The following is a 13,617-nucleotide window of genomic DNA, read 5'->3' as shown; positions in this document are numbered from 1 at the left end:
TTGACATGAGACATTATGTCATCAATATAATGCAGGTGCAATCCTGATGAAATATATAACTAGTTTCTTTTTGCACAAAATAATGAAGTATGCTTAGATTGCATTTTCAAAAATTATTCACTTTGGTTTATTCAAATTATTGAAGAAAATGAACCCACTTTAACTGGTTTAATTTGTGAACCAACTAAAAAGTCTCTTTATTGGCAGAAGAAGCCAGCAACACAGCTTAATATATACTTCAATTACTTAAACTTCACAGACTTCTAGTACAGGATTTTAATGTGTTTTGGTAAGTCACTCTGATTTCCAATAGCCATTGTTTGTATAACAATAGCTGCTGGTGTCAATGCACAGCTTCCGATTTTTTTACTCAAATAAATGAAAAATAATGGCTGATCTTTGCTTCATACATATCAAAAGTGCCTGAAATTCAAAACTCATTTAATGTATCATAAATATTACTTACTAGAGAATATTACTTGCTAGAGAAACAAACCTAGATTTTTTTGAAATTCGAAAATCTTGACATCATCTTACTTTGTCAGAAGCAGAGAAAAGTCTAATAACTGTAACAATTCTAGGGGAAACGCAGTAACTTGATGTGAAAATTATTGAAAGATTTACTGCATGCTTTTCTGCAGAACTAATTATGAAAGAACATTGATTTGTAAAAAAAAAAAAAGACATCCAAGTAATACTGTAAAGATATCAAATGGATGGTCATCATAAAGTAAATCTGCATTTGGTTCTTCGTTCTTATGCAGGCAATGACACATCCATCTTCACTCAACAGATGTAGAACAGTAGATGCTGCTGTCCAGAGACTCAGCATGACATACATTAGAGTTTACAGCAGTGCCTACCTTATCTTGCAGGCCTAAAGAAATAATCTGTCCCTGTTTAAAAAAAAAATAAAAGCCCATGGGCTCTGAATGAACAGAAAAATACCCAGAAAATTATGCAAAGAGGACAGAAAAAACATTTGTATTACTTTTCACTTAACATAGAGATTAACTAGAATGACTGTCAGCAGCACAGTAGAAGGAACTCTTCAAAAGTGATTTACATTTTGAAGAGAAAAAAATTTTGCCTAAAGGAGGCTTAAAATATGAAGATAGCCTAAATTATTTAGCTTTTGGTATATACCAAAAAGTAAAAAGCAACCAGGTCAGAAAAATGGCTTAGATGTCTGGAAAAAAGAAATGAAAGGAATAAAAAACATTTTAACACTGAGGGCGCTGAGGGTCAAGAAGCTCAGCAATGAGCATCTATTGATCTATGATGCTATTTTGATTTTTTTATGATTCTGGTACTGAAAAAAATTATGGCGGTATTACAAAACAGCAAATATTCTCAGACCCTCTGGACAGGGTGTTTCTGCTGTTTTCTTGCTCTGCCCTTAACAGTTTATATGCTCTGTGCAACTGCTAACAAGGGAATCTCGGGAATTCTTTCTCTTTTATCTTCCCCTGGGACACCGGCAACTTCACCATAGCTGTGTTTGACTGTTCCCCTCTTGGGATCTAGAGGGTCACTGCCTTCCACAATTCCCTTACCCTCCTCCAGCAGAGGATCTTTAGACTGTTCTTTTTCTTGCCAAGAGTGAGGAGGAAGACTGAGGGGTGGCCTGACTCCAGCCTCACCTTGCATTGTAAGAGCTCACATGGATTTCATCACTTCTAACTAGGGAAATGGCAATCATACTGGAAGCAGATGAAGATGCAAATCAGGGCTAGCATGGGTTAAATATGATAATTTGCACAAGATTAACCTCATGAATATCATGACACAGTGGGAGTGGGTATTGGTTAGTAGATTTAAAATTAAGATACCAACACGGTATCAATATCATTAGCAAGGTAGTGGTTGATGTGATACCAGGAGAGAAGGTGGGCAAAGGAAAAACCAAGTTTGATTTCTTCTCTGTTAAGTTTAAACTGACAATAAGACATTTAATAGTTGTTGTAAAGACAGCACGACAGAATGGATGACAAGATGAGACTTGCTAATGTCAGAAAGGTGGCCTGAGGAGGTAAAGACTGATGAATGATATTGTTTAAATAAGTAAAACAAAGGCTATTGAGAATGCCTAAAATCCTACTCAGACAGCAGGAAACAGGAGCAATATTATGCTGTTTAAAGTTTTTTTAAAGGTGTTAATATCAAGATACTGTCATTTTGTTGGCAAAACATTAAGAAAGATAGATTGGCTGATAGAGACTCCAAAATTCAATTCTCTTCTGTAGTGTTTTCAGGATTTTACTTTAATCAGTTGCAAATTGCTGCTAACTGGAAATAGAAGCCAAATATTATCAGTTGTATTGTAAGTATCTAAATTAGGCAACCATTCTAAGTACAGTATGCATACTCCTGGGGTTTTTTTATGCTTTCTGAACAACAGGTAAAAAGTGCCTTATAACTGCAAACTAAATCTCTCCAGTGAAAGAGCTGCTATGACTATTTACAAATAAATGCAAAACATAAAATAAAAGTTAACCAAACAGCATACTGGAATTACCAGTCCCAGGAATACTGACATGTACCAGACCATCATTATTAACACAAAACACCAGCTGTACAAAACCACCATCATGCAAGTCAGATGACATTAATGAACAGCAGCCTTATTGTGCAGCTGAATGGGAGAGTTGCAGTAATGTCTGGAAGAGTTCAATGACATTACACTGTGCCTAAAGGACCCATGGATCAATACAATGTCACTGGAAGTGTTGGAGTTATTACAATGTCAATAAAAGTATAACAACAGAGTCCAAAGTATCAGTGAGTAACACACGATGTCAATAAAAGTGTGAGATGAGGGAATGCAATGCACCATGACTAAAATTGGAGACCCTGGTATATCAGTGCAAGATCTGCGCAATGCCAGCAGAACATTTTGAAGAGATTTACTGTATATTCTCATTTTTACCAAAATATCTCTAACTTTAAACCTCCCAAAGGGTATTAGATATGATAGAATTAAAATTATTTTAACTTAATACAACAAAATGAGGTTTACAGGTATTTGATACTATTCTATTCCTTAAGCACTGCATCCTGGAAATATATGTGTGACCTGAATTCCCCTCAGTCCAAAAGAGTAGAATATGAAGAACAGAACAGCAACTACAACTTTTAGTGTCCTTTCACAAATTGACAATAGACTGGGACCAGAAGCTTAATATAGTTCCTTTTTTTTTACAGAATATTTACTAAAGGACAATCAATACTCTGAATCCTCAGTACAGTGCTTTGTTTGGATATAGATCAGTATATTATAATTCTGAGGAAACTTTGAATGGACTTCATTCTGTGTATAACTATATATTAATTAGGAAAAAAAACACTATGGATGCTGAATTCTAAATAATTACTGGAAAATGCTAGGCTAGGAAGAAAAAGCTAATAAAAACTGTAAAACATAATTAAAATATTTTAGCATCTACCTCTTTTAGTGCTAAGTAAAAGACATGAGAAAGAAAATGTGGCAATTAAATTGTGATGTTTACTTCTAAAGTTTAATTAAATAATCAGTATGTACAAAATTAGAGTTTGGATGCCTCAGCTTCCACTCACTGCCTCCCTTTGAAAAGACAACAGAGAAAGTGTTCCCAGATACTAGTTTGTAGAAACAATGGAATCACATTTTAATAAAGTTAACTTTTAACTGCTGTGTAATGTGCCCTCAGCCTAGGGAGCTGGAGAGGTCTTCTCTTTCAAGATAAGAGGAGACAGAAGTATGGTTATATTGGTGAAGAATGTGAGAGTTCTTCTTCAAAGAGATATGTAATTTTTATTCACTAGCTATTCCAAATATTTAAATTATGACAGTAAGAACAATTGTGATTGTTTCCTGCACAGTAGCAGGACAGAGTATATCAATTTGACAAGTAGTCAAGATTTGATTCTTTCTTTCTGGTATGAATCTGTTTTTCACATTGCTTTCTTCTCCATGAACCTTAGAGATTTGATAAACTGTATTTAATCTTCCATTGAGATAGGCTATTGAGAAAAGCAAGAGAAACTTTGAATTTAAGAAGAATTGGCAGCAATGAAGAGTACAATCTTGAAAGATTTCAGAGCTATCACACCTCATTCCCAGGTCCAACCATAAATGGGATAAAGTAATAACTGTAAACACAGTCTGGTAAATAAAAGTAAAGGAATAGAGGATTCTGATCTACCAAAAGCCCAGCCTAGATTAGATATCCATTATTATCCACAAATTGTAATTTTCCCTCTATTTTCAGGTAAACTTCCAGAATCCATTTTATGCATTATTACACCATTCCAATATCATATTGCTTTGCATATTATTATTTCTTTTCCAGTGTTCTGCAATTGCAATAAAAGATTGCAGTAATGTAGCCATTACCTACAAACAAAACTATGTGGTATATTCTGTATGCTTTAAACCTGTGCATATAAAACACAACACTGAAATTCAACTCACAGCTGCTTTATTTATTTATTTGTTTGTTTGCTGTAATGTCTGTTAATTAAGATAGATGCTAACTAGGTGGCACTGTGTGCTTGAAGGACTGAGCGTGACATTTTTCCCTCCTTAATGCCTGCATCTTGCATTCCTTCAGCTCACATCCATCAGGAAAGGACTGCCAGGTGAGCTGACTGTCACTCCAGACCAGGCTAATAGATTCTCCAGTGGCTTTTGTTACAGCTCATGTCATGCTATTAAAACTCTGTGCCTTGAAAATGACATAACATAACGTAGCTGAGACTTGTCAGCTCCAGGTAATCAGATGCTGCTTGGTTTCAGAAGCAGATGCAGATGAGACTGGCAATATAAATATGCAAATCACAATGGTCCCTTGTCAGCACCACTGTTCCTACCTCTAATGGCCCTCGTAGAAAGTCTGTTTGCTCAGCTCCTACTTCCAGTGCTACATCGACAGAAGCAAAGGGGCGGCTGGCCATCTGCTGTCGCTCCCGCATAAGTTGCTGATGAGGAAAAAATGATGTTTTAACAAAACATTAAAAAATGCACCAGATATTAGTCTGCCCTACTATACCTCCCATTAAAACATAAGAATGCAAATAGCATGCAAATAGTCATATTTGTAACATCAAAGTGAGAAAGTTATACTAAATCATCATCATCTATATTTACTTGAGAATGGAGCACAGAAGGCTATGATGGCTACAAATGGTATTTTAGCTTGAACTCTAACAAAATCTCCAAATGAAAGCTTCCCTAACTGACTGTTCTCTCTAAACAACTTTGCTATTCGTGCAAGTGGCAAGCAAATATGGGAAATGGTTGGTAAAAATAGTTGAAATCTAATTCCAATGATAACGCAAGCATTAGAACACCTGCCAAGAACAAGTCCACTTGGCCTTCAAATGTTCATATTTCACAACTAAGCCAGATGGAGTTAATAGTGTCAGGACTCAATTTTACACAGTATCTTTTCTGCAGCTACTTTTATATAAGGAATAACAGGATTGGGAAGGCTGCATCACTGTATTAAGAATAAGCTCAGCTATGCTCAGAGAGCTTGTATAATCCCTTCCAATCATACCAGCGTGCACAGAATTCCCTAGCAAAACCACAAAGTTAACTCATATTTCATCCTCAATGTGTAATTATAATGCTTATTAAAGCATGATGTATAAAAATGATGGCCAGCACTAGATATTACAGATCTTACTTCACTGGTTCAGTGCAACTAATAAAAGCATTATTAAATATTTAAGGTGAATGAGTCGTGCAATCCAAGTCGTGTATTCCTTCAGCTGAACAGGATGTCACAGCATCTTGAAAAGACAAAATGATTGCAAAAATATTTTATTAGAAAAGATCTAAGTTTCATTTTCTTAGTGTTTTTCTCCCTTTTATATCTCTGGGAAGCTTAAAACATTAGAAGCTCAAAACATTAGTATTTGAATGTAAATGACACTATCACTGTGACATACTGTTCATAAAAGCCTTTGAAAGAATAAAAGATATGCAAGCAAATATTTGCTGGCAGCTTACTAATAAACACCCTTGATTTAAGGCCTGTTACAAAGCAACAAACTGGCTTTGTAATACTTCTCATGCATTTTGCCCTTGCTTGCTTTTTAAGATTGTCTATAGTAATCTAAAGACGCACTCATAATGTTAAAATCAAACCAGTACAGTGGTCTCTCAGTGCATACCCGGTACATTCCTGAGTCCTGGTTTTTATAACCATGAAGTGTGTTTGTCAGCAAGCACCTGCACAAATGGGCCCCCAGTATATCATACCAAGAGGGTAATCAATATGTCTGTGGGTGAAACTGCACGTTTTATATTGGGAATAAATAAAAGCCCCGTATGAATACCTAGATGGTTAAGAATTATGTTTCTATCCCTTCACTTTAAAATGAAAACGGTGGTCTCTGTCTAGGATTTACATCAGCACTGATTTTCATCAATACAATATACTAATAGATTTTACAACCCAAAAAATACTGAGTCACTACATGCTAAAATTACTATATCTAGCTCTTTTTCTTCCTAAAATAACAAAAATTAAAGAAAACAGTGTTATTAGAGCAGTCATGTCACATGGAACTCATTAGAGTATTGTAAGTCTGCAGAGCTATTGGCAATGCTTACTCTTTAATGGGAAACCAAGTACTATTTTAAACAAATACAATTGCTTAAGGAAAGTACTTAAATGAACAGAGTAACCCAAATGTGCAAACCATTATTTAAAAGGTTTACTTAATGTGAATCATAAAGATATGTATATTTGATATGTTCGCTGTTTTTTAAGGCTAGTAGGTTTCTTCAACTCTACTCCTGGTCGGGCATCCAGTAAAACCTTTTCATTCACAAGACAGTCACTGTAATTTTGATGCTTTGGGAAGAGTACTACGAAGATTCTTAATTAGCTCAGTAAACAAGAATGAAAACTCTAAAATGTTCAGCTGCCCATAAAGCGCTGCTGAGTTTGGCAGCTGAGCACTTTCGCATCAAAGATAAGTGCTCTGTTCAAAATAAAGCTGCTTTCTGTTCAGCATTTTAAAACTCCCTGTAAGGCACAGAACAGGAAAATTGAGAAGCAATGAAGAGAAATACAGGAAGCTATTATGATGTTTAAAATCAGTTTTGTGTCAGGAAAAGGTCACTACCTCCCACCATCTGCAACTGTCTGTATATCAAGACTGGGAAAAGACAAATTCCAGTTATAGAACATGTTGTGAGACAGATTATTGCATGGTGGGTGTCATTCAGGTGTGACATCATGTGCTCCACTTATGTGCTGTTTTCATGTAGCCCATATGGCCACGGGGAATTCCTATAATTCACCCATAGGCCAAGAAACATGAAAATTCTCTGAACATGGGTACTATGAGAAGAGTAAAAAAGCTCCTCCTTGCCTTTTCAGCAGTCAAAGAGATAAAAAAAAAAAACAAAACCACAAAAACCCCCACACAACTGAGGCAGAAAAAATACGAGATAGTGGAAAGTGGAACTACAATGCTGTTACTTCTACACTCATGTCCAAAAAAATTACTGCATTTAAAAATCATACAAACAAAAAATAAATACATACTTTTTTAGGAATTAGGGATATTTGCTTGGAGACATAATATACATAGATATTATTAATATGTAATATTTGAATATTTTGTCCCAAATTTAATTTGTAACATTCAGAATGCAGGTACATGTCTAAATATTCACTTAAAAGTATGGGAAATTATAAACACTATTTTCTCAGTGCAGGGAGTTCCACAGTGTCAGGACCGAGAAATTAAATAAGCATTTATTTGACTGAGCAGACAACTGATTTCAAGTTCTACCATAATTTTAAATCTCATTAAGTAGAAGATTATTGACAAGATTAATTTTTTAAGCATCTCTATTATTTTGCAGCAATTTCAAGGTATTAATTTCTATCCTATTAAAGAGTTTTTCTTTCAAAGTGTAGAATTATAGCTGTCATCAGTGAAGAACAGTAAGATGTTAGGATACTATAAATTAGGTCGATTTCTCACTCAACACCCATATAATTTGAAAAAATTCTTAAAATCCAACAATTTTGGCATAACTAGTTCCATATCATGGAAATATATATTTTACCTGTTTCTCTATGCACATGTAGACATCTTAGATTATGGTAATTTTGAGTTTTGGTGAGCTAGTCAAATAAGTACCTTTGAAATAGGACCTGCTTTCCCACCTAGAAGTAGATCACAAGAATGTTTTTGCCTAGGTATGCAATTCAATTTTACTATTGATCAAAAAAATTCTCATGAGGGATAATATTTCTCAACGCAATTTGGAGTAAATGAAAATGTTCCATAGTATTTTGTATAAGCTTCTATAAGGAAATGTTCTTATTTAAGTAAAAATGTTTTGATTTTTTTTCTTTTGGTTGATAACATTCAGACTTGCTTTCAAAATATTTTAATGCCCACATTGTATTAATATACAATAAAACACTCAATGTAAAATATATATTACAGTGATTTAACAGTAACAGAATACAATATTCCAGCAATCTCGAGCTGATGTGTTTCAAATGTTTTGTATTTTGGGAATTTCCCTTCTCCTTCCCTTCTCCTTCCCTTTCCTTCTCTTCCCTTTTCTCTTCTTTCTTTCTTTCTTTTTTTTTTTTAAGACTTGGTCTCTCAAATTGAATTCAATACTGTTCTTCTGACTAGCACTGCTTTTTTTACACTATTCTCTCCACCTTCCAGTGGAACTGCCCTGGAAAAGCCCTAATTGGAAAAATCTAATAAAGTGCAAGAGACATTAGGAACTAGATAGGTATACTTTCTCTTTGTTATACAGTAACAGACATTCTTGAGAGACTGATAGATTGGGATAGCTGAAAAGGATGAGGCCATTTTAGTGCCATAATAGGACGATCAGAAAAATCCTTTAAAAGATCTTTCTGTTGCTGTTTGGCACCTCTAATGGGCTGCTTTAGCCCAGTGGCAAGCAAGGTACATGCTGAAGTGTGCCATGAAGGATGCACAGACAAGAGTGTATGTCCAAGTTCATAGGGAGCTCGACGACTCTCGTGGGGATAAGAAATGGTAAACACCAGTAAAAATGTTCAGGAGACTTCTGACTGCCAAAAAGAAGAGTTTTCCTTTTGGCTTTTCAGAGCCAGGCAGTCTCAATACATTATCCCAGAAATAAGAAATGATATGGCAGTCAAGAGGTGCCTGTTATTTTAATAACAGCAACAACTGCCTAGGTGTCCTAGCTTTTCTTCCTTCGCATCTTAGATGTGTTTGGTTTTTCCCTAGATCAGATAACTATTAATAATGTACCAGGACACATCCATGCATTTGTCGAGGTGAGTATTCAAAACCACGAAGGATAGCAATTCTGCATCTCTCTGGAAAGTGCTGTCTAGTCCAGTGTTGCATGACCCTCCTTGTGACAAGGATTTTCCAAATGTCTCATTTGAAATTCCTATTCTGCTTAATCATCCCTGAGTTCTGAATTTTCTGCGGTTGCAAGTTGGTCTCCTCCTTTCCTGTTTCTGTGCTGTCAACTGTTGATGTGAGTAACATCAAAAGGCTACAAGAGAAGCATTAACAACACCATGCACTAAATTTGAGTTTTAGAGGAAAAGTATTGCAATGAGAAAAAATGCCAAAACCTCATGGCGCTGACTATTTTCTGATCGCACTGTATTTGACAAGCTCCAAAACTTAAAAAAATCAAAAATGTATGTAAGTGGGCAGCCCCGCAAAACCAGAGCCTCCGTAGGAAATGCAATTCAGCCACTCATTGCATATTCTTGAGGGTTCTTACTGCCATATCAAATCAACAGAAGTAACTTATATGGGCTTATATGACTACACAGATCTGAGTGGATCACAGGCATTTTAATTAGAAACACAATTTAATTCCCTTCAAAAATATCAAATTCTCATTTTCAAACTGAATTATATGTAGTGATATTTCAATGAAGCTCTGATTATTCACTTTAATTTGCAGAAGACAAAGCTTGCCTTCTCTGTAACTTTTCTTACTGTAACTCTTGGTGTTACAAATATCTTCAGATTAAATTGTCATTTCCATAGCCAGAAAGGAGAGCAATGTCTCGTTTACATGTTGAAAAACCTATTTGACTTAGTTAATTCCCAAATCAGCTGCTTTCACTGGAAAGGCATATCATAGTCATTAAACTATTTTGTCGGATTTTAGGTGATATAAGCTCACCATTCCATGATTGCAAAAGATACAGTGTTTTAAGAGATGAATAAAAGTTGGCATAGGAAACCAAGCAGCAGGAATAGCCATAGTTATGACAGTAGTCTGACAATCTGGATTCATTCATCCTCTCCGTCATGAACTTCCTAAATAATCATTTCCCTCTGCCTCATTTCCCACTCTGCTAAGTGGAAAGTGCCCTGACACAGGAGTGCATTCAGGTAGGCAATGAGATATTACAATGATGGACATAGTATAACATGCTATTTGCACTGCAAAACAATCTATGGAAACTTCCTAAGATATCAGGGCCTATTCCATGTCACTTTCTTTGAAAATTGCCTGAAGAAAAAGTGCGCTCAGGCATGTGCAAAGGTCTGTCATGGGAAAAAATGAGAGGAGTTATACTTCTTGTCCTAGCTTTATACTGAATAAAATGAAGGGTTATTTAAACTAGACATAGCCCAGCAAACAACAGCTAAGACATACTTAAAATATAGTGTACACATCCCCCCAAAAATAACAGTTCCAAAAGGTCAAGTTTTTATGTATCCTTTTTGGAAACCAAATACCAGTCGTCTGCAATTTCCCTTGAACAAATCAAAAATGAGAAAAAAAGGTGAGCCCTGAAAAGGTCATTTCGCTGCTAGATCCACGGAACAGATATTTAATGTATTGCACATTAGCAAGAAAAGAACAAAATATGAATCTACAGTGACTTCAGGTTCTGGAACTTTTTGATTCTGGAGTAGAATTCCCATCTGTAATACTCCAAGTATGAAAAGCTGCCTATTACAAGCTGCTATTATTACAATGGAAATGGCACCCTGGGGGTGATGCTTATTTACCAGTAATTTACAGGGGATCATGTTACAATAAAGTTGTGATTGATCCTTCGTATTTTTTGCCTAAAGATTAATTTAGCATAGGAAGATTTTTAGGGTGCTAAGAATCAATAATAAGCTCAAAATTCAATTCACTGCTTTAAAATTTAAGCGCTATACAAGACCAAATCCTATTATCTCTTTCACTTTGATCACTGTGAATCCATGTTGTACATCTACACAGTTCTGTAAAGAGGTACTTAAGTCTCTCTGTAGGCCTTGCTAACCCAAGAATTGTACTCTTATTCCTAATCAAGTGGGTTGTCCTTTCAGCCAACTGTTGAATGTTTTGCTGTTGGCTAGCAGACACATTTTCAGTTGACAGAAAATTTCTAAAAATGCTTGTTCTGCAAAGTCATTCTGTGTACACAGAAAAAGAGAGCCAGATCCACTACTTACAGACGTTGAAATGTTTCCACACAAGACATTCTATCATATTTGCCCAAGGACAGTTATTTATAAGTGAATATAATAAAATATGTCTTAAAAATTAATTATTTTAGAATATGAAAGAGTGATTCAAATATCATATTATGCAAACTACTCCTTGGAACTCGGTCATTTACAATGGTGTCACATAAATAATCCTTTCAAAATGTCTTCTAAAGAATTATGAACGCTGACAGTGTAGTCTTAAAAACATAAGCGCCACCTTTAAAAGGGAAATAGAATAGACACAGTGTGAAAGTTCCTTATATTGACAAAATCTCAGTCCATCCTATCAACATTATTAAGCTGCTGCTTTTGATATGAGGCACCATGACTACTATCCATTATTATCACAACTGTTTAAAACCAGCTTTAGTTACTTAGATCTTAGACAACAGATGTCAAGATGATAATTCCCAGCTCTTCCTAAAGTGATTCAAATTGCTTTAAAGATAGCAAATATGTTCTAACAAAAGAAACTGGGTATAAGTGGTACCCCATGAGTTCACCTTGTCTAACTCTGTTTGTTGTTCCTACACAACAGGTTGCAGTGTGATTATGATTCTTCCACCAGATGTATGTTTCTTAAAAAGGCTGCAGTGGTGGAGGTTCCACAGTCACCACAGAAGTCCAGAGCACCCGGTGATCCCCAGGATGGAAAGATCTTTCTAAAAATCTAAATTAAATTTCCATGCTGACATTTAAGCCAATTGCTTCCTGTACTGTCTGCAGTGGAGACCATTCTCTGTCTACAAGTGAGAAGAAATCCCCACCAAAACTCTCTTGTCCTTTACAGGAGCTCTTTATAAATCTGAAGTTTTCCTTTAACCTTCTCAACTATAAACAAATGTGGGCATATAAATGTTTCCTCAACACTCCTGCTCCCATTTCCAGTGCTTCCCTCTCTCTCTTAAATCAACACCAGAATCAGATCCCAGTAGAAGCCCACTTAATGCACCTTTCCCTTTTCACAATCAGCAACTTATAACTAAACACTCCAAGAATACACTTTTACATTCACTTCCTATTTGTCTAAAGGGTCTGCTAGTCTATTGTATCAAGAAATTAGTTTGGCTTGACACAATTTGTGCTAGAAAAAAACCCCAACATTAAATATCTCTCATATCTTCACTTTTTTCTACATTCCTATACGGTATGTAAAAATTGTTTATCCCAGTACTTCACTAAGAATTAAGGATAAATTGGCTGAATTCTAATCGCCCAGCCCTTCCTTTTACCTCTTCTTTTCTAAGACAGGAATTAAAATCCTCCCTGGCTTTAGCCTCATTTGTCCTACCTGAAGTCTCAGAACCCTGTCAGCTCTGGGATCACATTGTGCTTAGACAATTCTCCAAACATTCTAAAATATATTTAATCAGGTTTTGCAATTTGAAAATACTTAGCAAGTACTCTCCTACCCATCTTTCTACTTTATTGCTTGATATTGTATCCATTTTTCATTGTAGGTGTTTACAAACTTTTAAAGAGGCTTTAACTAAAGCACTTTCTAAAACAGACTCTTTCCTAGCACAGAGATAGTCAGAAAGAATGGTTGTATGTACTATTACTTTAAAGAGAAGTTCAAGTGCAGGATGAGTACATTTTAGTTTGCAAACAATGTCAATGTATTTTTTAACCTACAAGACAACAAAAAGGGTAGGCACCGGATTTGTCTTTTATGTGAACTGATGTGGAAATTTGCAGTACAAATTACAATGACTGAATTGAAGCAATGCCAATTTATAAAAAACTGAAGTTTCTGAAATATACCTAGACCCTAGACCACATAGTGACTTCAGGCAATCAAAGTCTTAATATCTTTTTTCAGATGACTTGGAATCCAAGGCTTATATTTATTTATTCTCTATTTTTTAAAATTAAATTTTTACATGTACAAAAATTACGAAAGAAGATAAATAATAATTAGCAGAAAAACTGGGCTGTACTTCAACAAAGGTGGAGTTTGCTTTTTTTATTACCTCTAGTTCTTTAAAACTATCTATTACTGGTACACTGATGAAATGACAATGTAAATGAAACGTTTCAAGTGCAGCATCACTGCCAATTATACAACTATTCTAAAGTGGTCCTTTAGAAGCTACTTAAAACACAAATGATGTTACCATTAAGGAAGGT

The 13,617-nt window shown here is 35.3% G+C and overlaps 1 protein-coding gene across 7 annotated transcripts in view; it reads right to left on the bottom strand.

Moving 5' to 3' along the window:
- The window catches only part of ATRNL1 (attractin like 1), a 529,120-nt gene that overhangs the window by 115,862 nt on the left and 399,641 nt on the right, over window positions 1–13,617 (bottom strand). For 5 of the 7 annotated variants that reach the window (XM_027647923.1, XM_027647924.1, XM_027647920.1 and 2 more), the window contains one exon: window positions 4,852–4,959. The exons of the other annotated variants lie outside the window; for them this stretch is intronic. In XM_027647923.1, coding sequence (XP_027503724.1) covers window positions 4,852–4,959 — 108 coding nt within the window. The remainder of the gene's footprint in view (window positions 1–4,851; window positions 4,960–13,617) is intronic. 7 annotated transcript variants of the gene reach the window in all.

This window comes from Corapipo altera, unplaced genomic scaffold (genome assembly GCF_003945725.1).
Source record: "Corapipo altera isolate COAL_440 unplaced genomic scaffold, ASM394572v1 56, whole genome shotgun sequence".
Classification (NCBI taxonomy): Eukaryota; Metazoa; Chordata; class Aves; order Passeriformes; family Pipridae; genus Corapipo; species Corapipo altera.
Note: the sequence above shows the minus strand (reverse complement) of the source record. Positions and strands in the feature narration are given on the sequence as shown.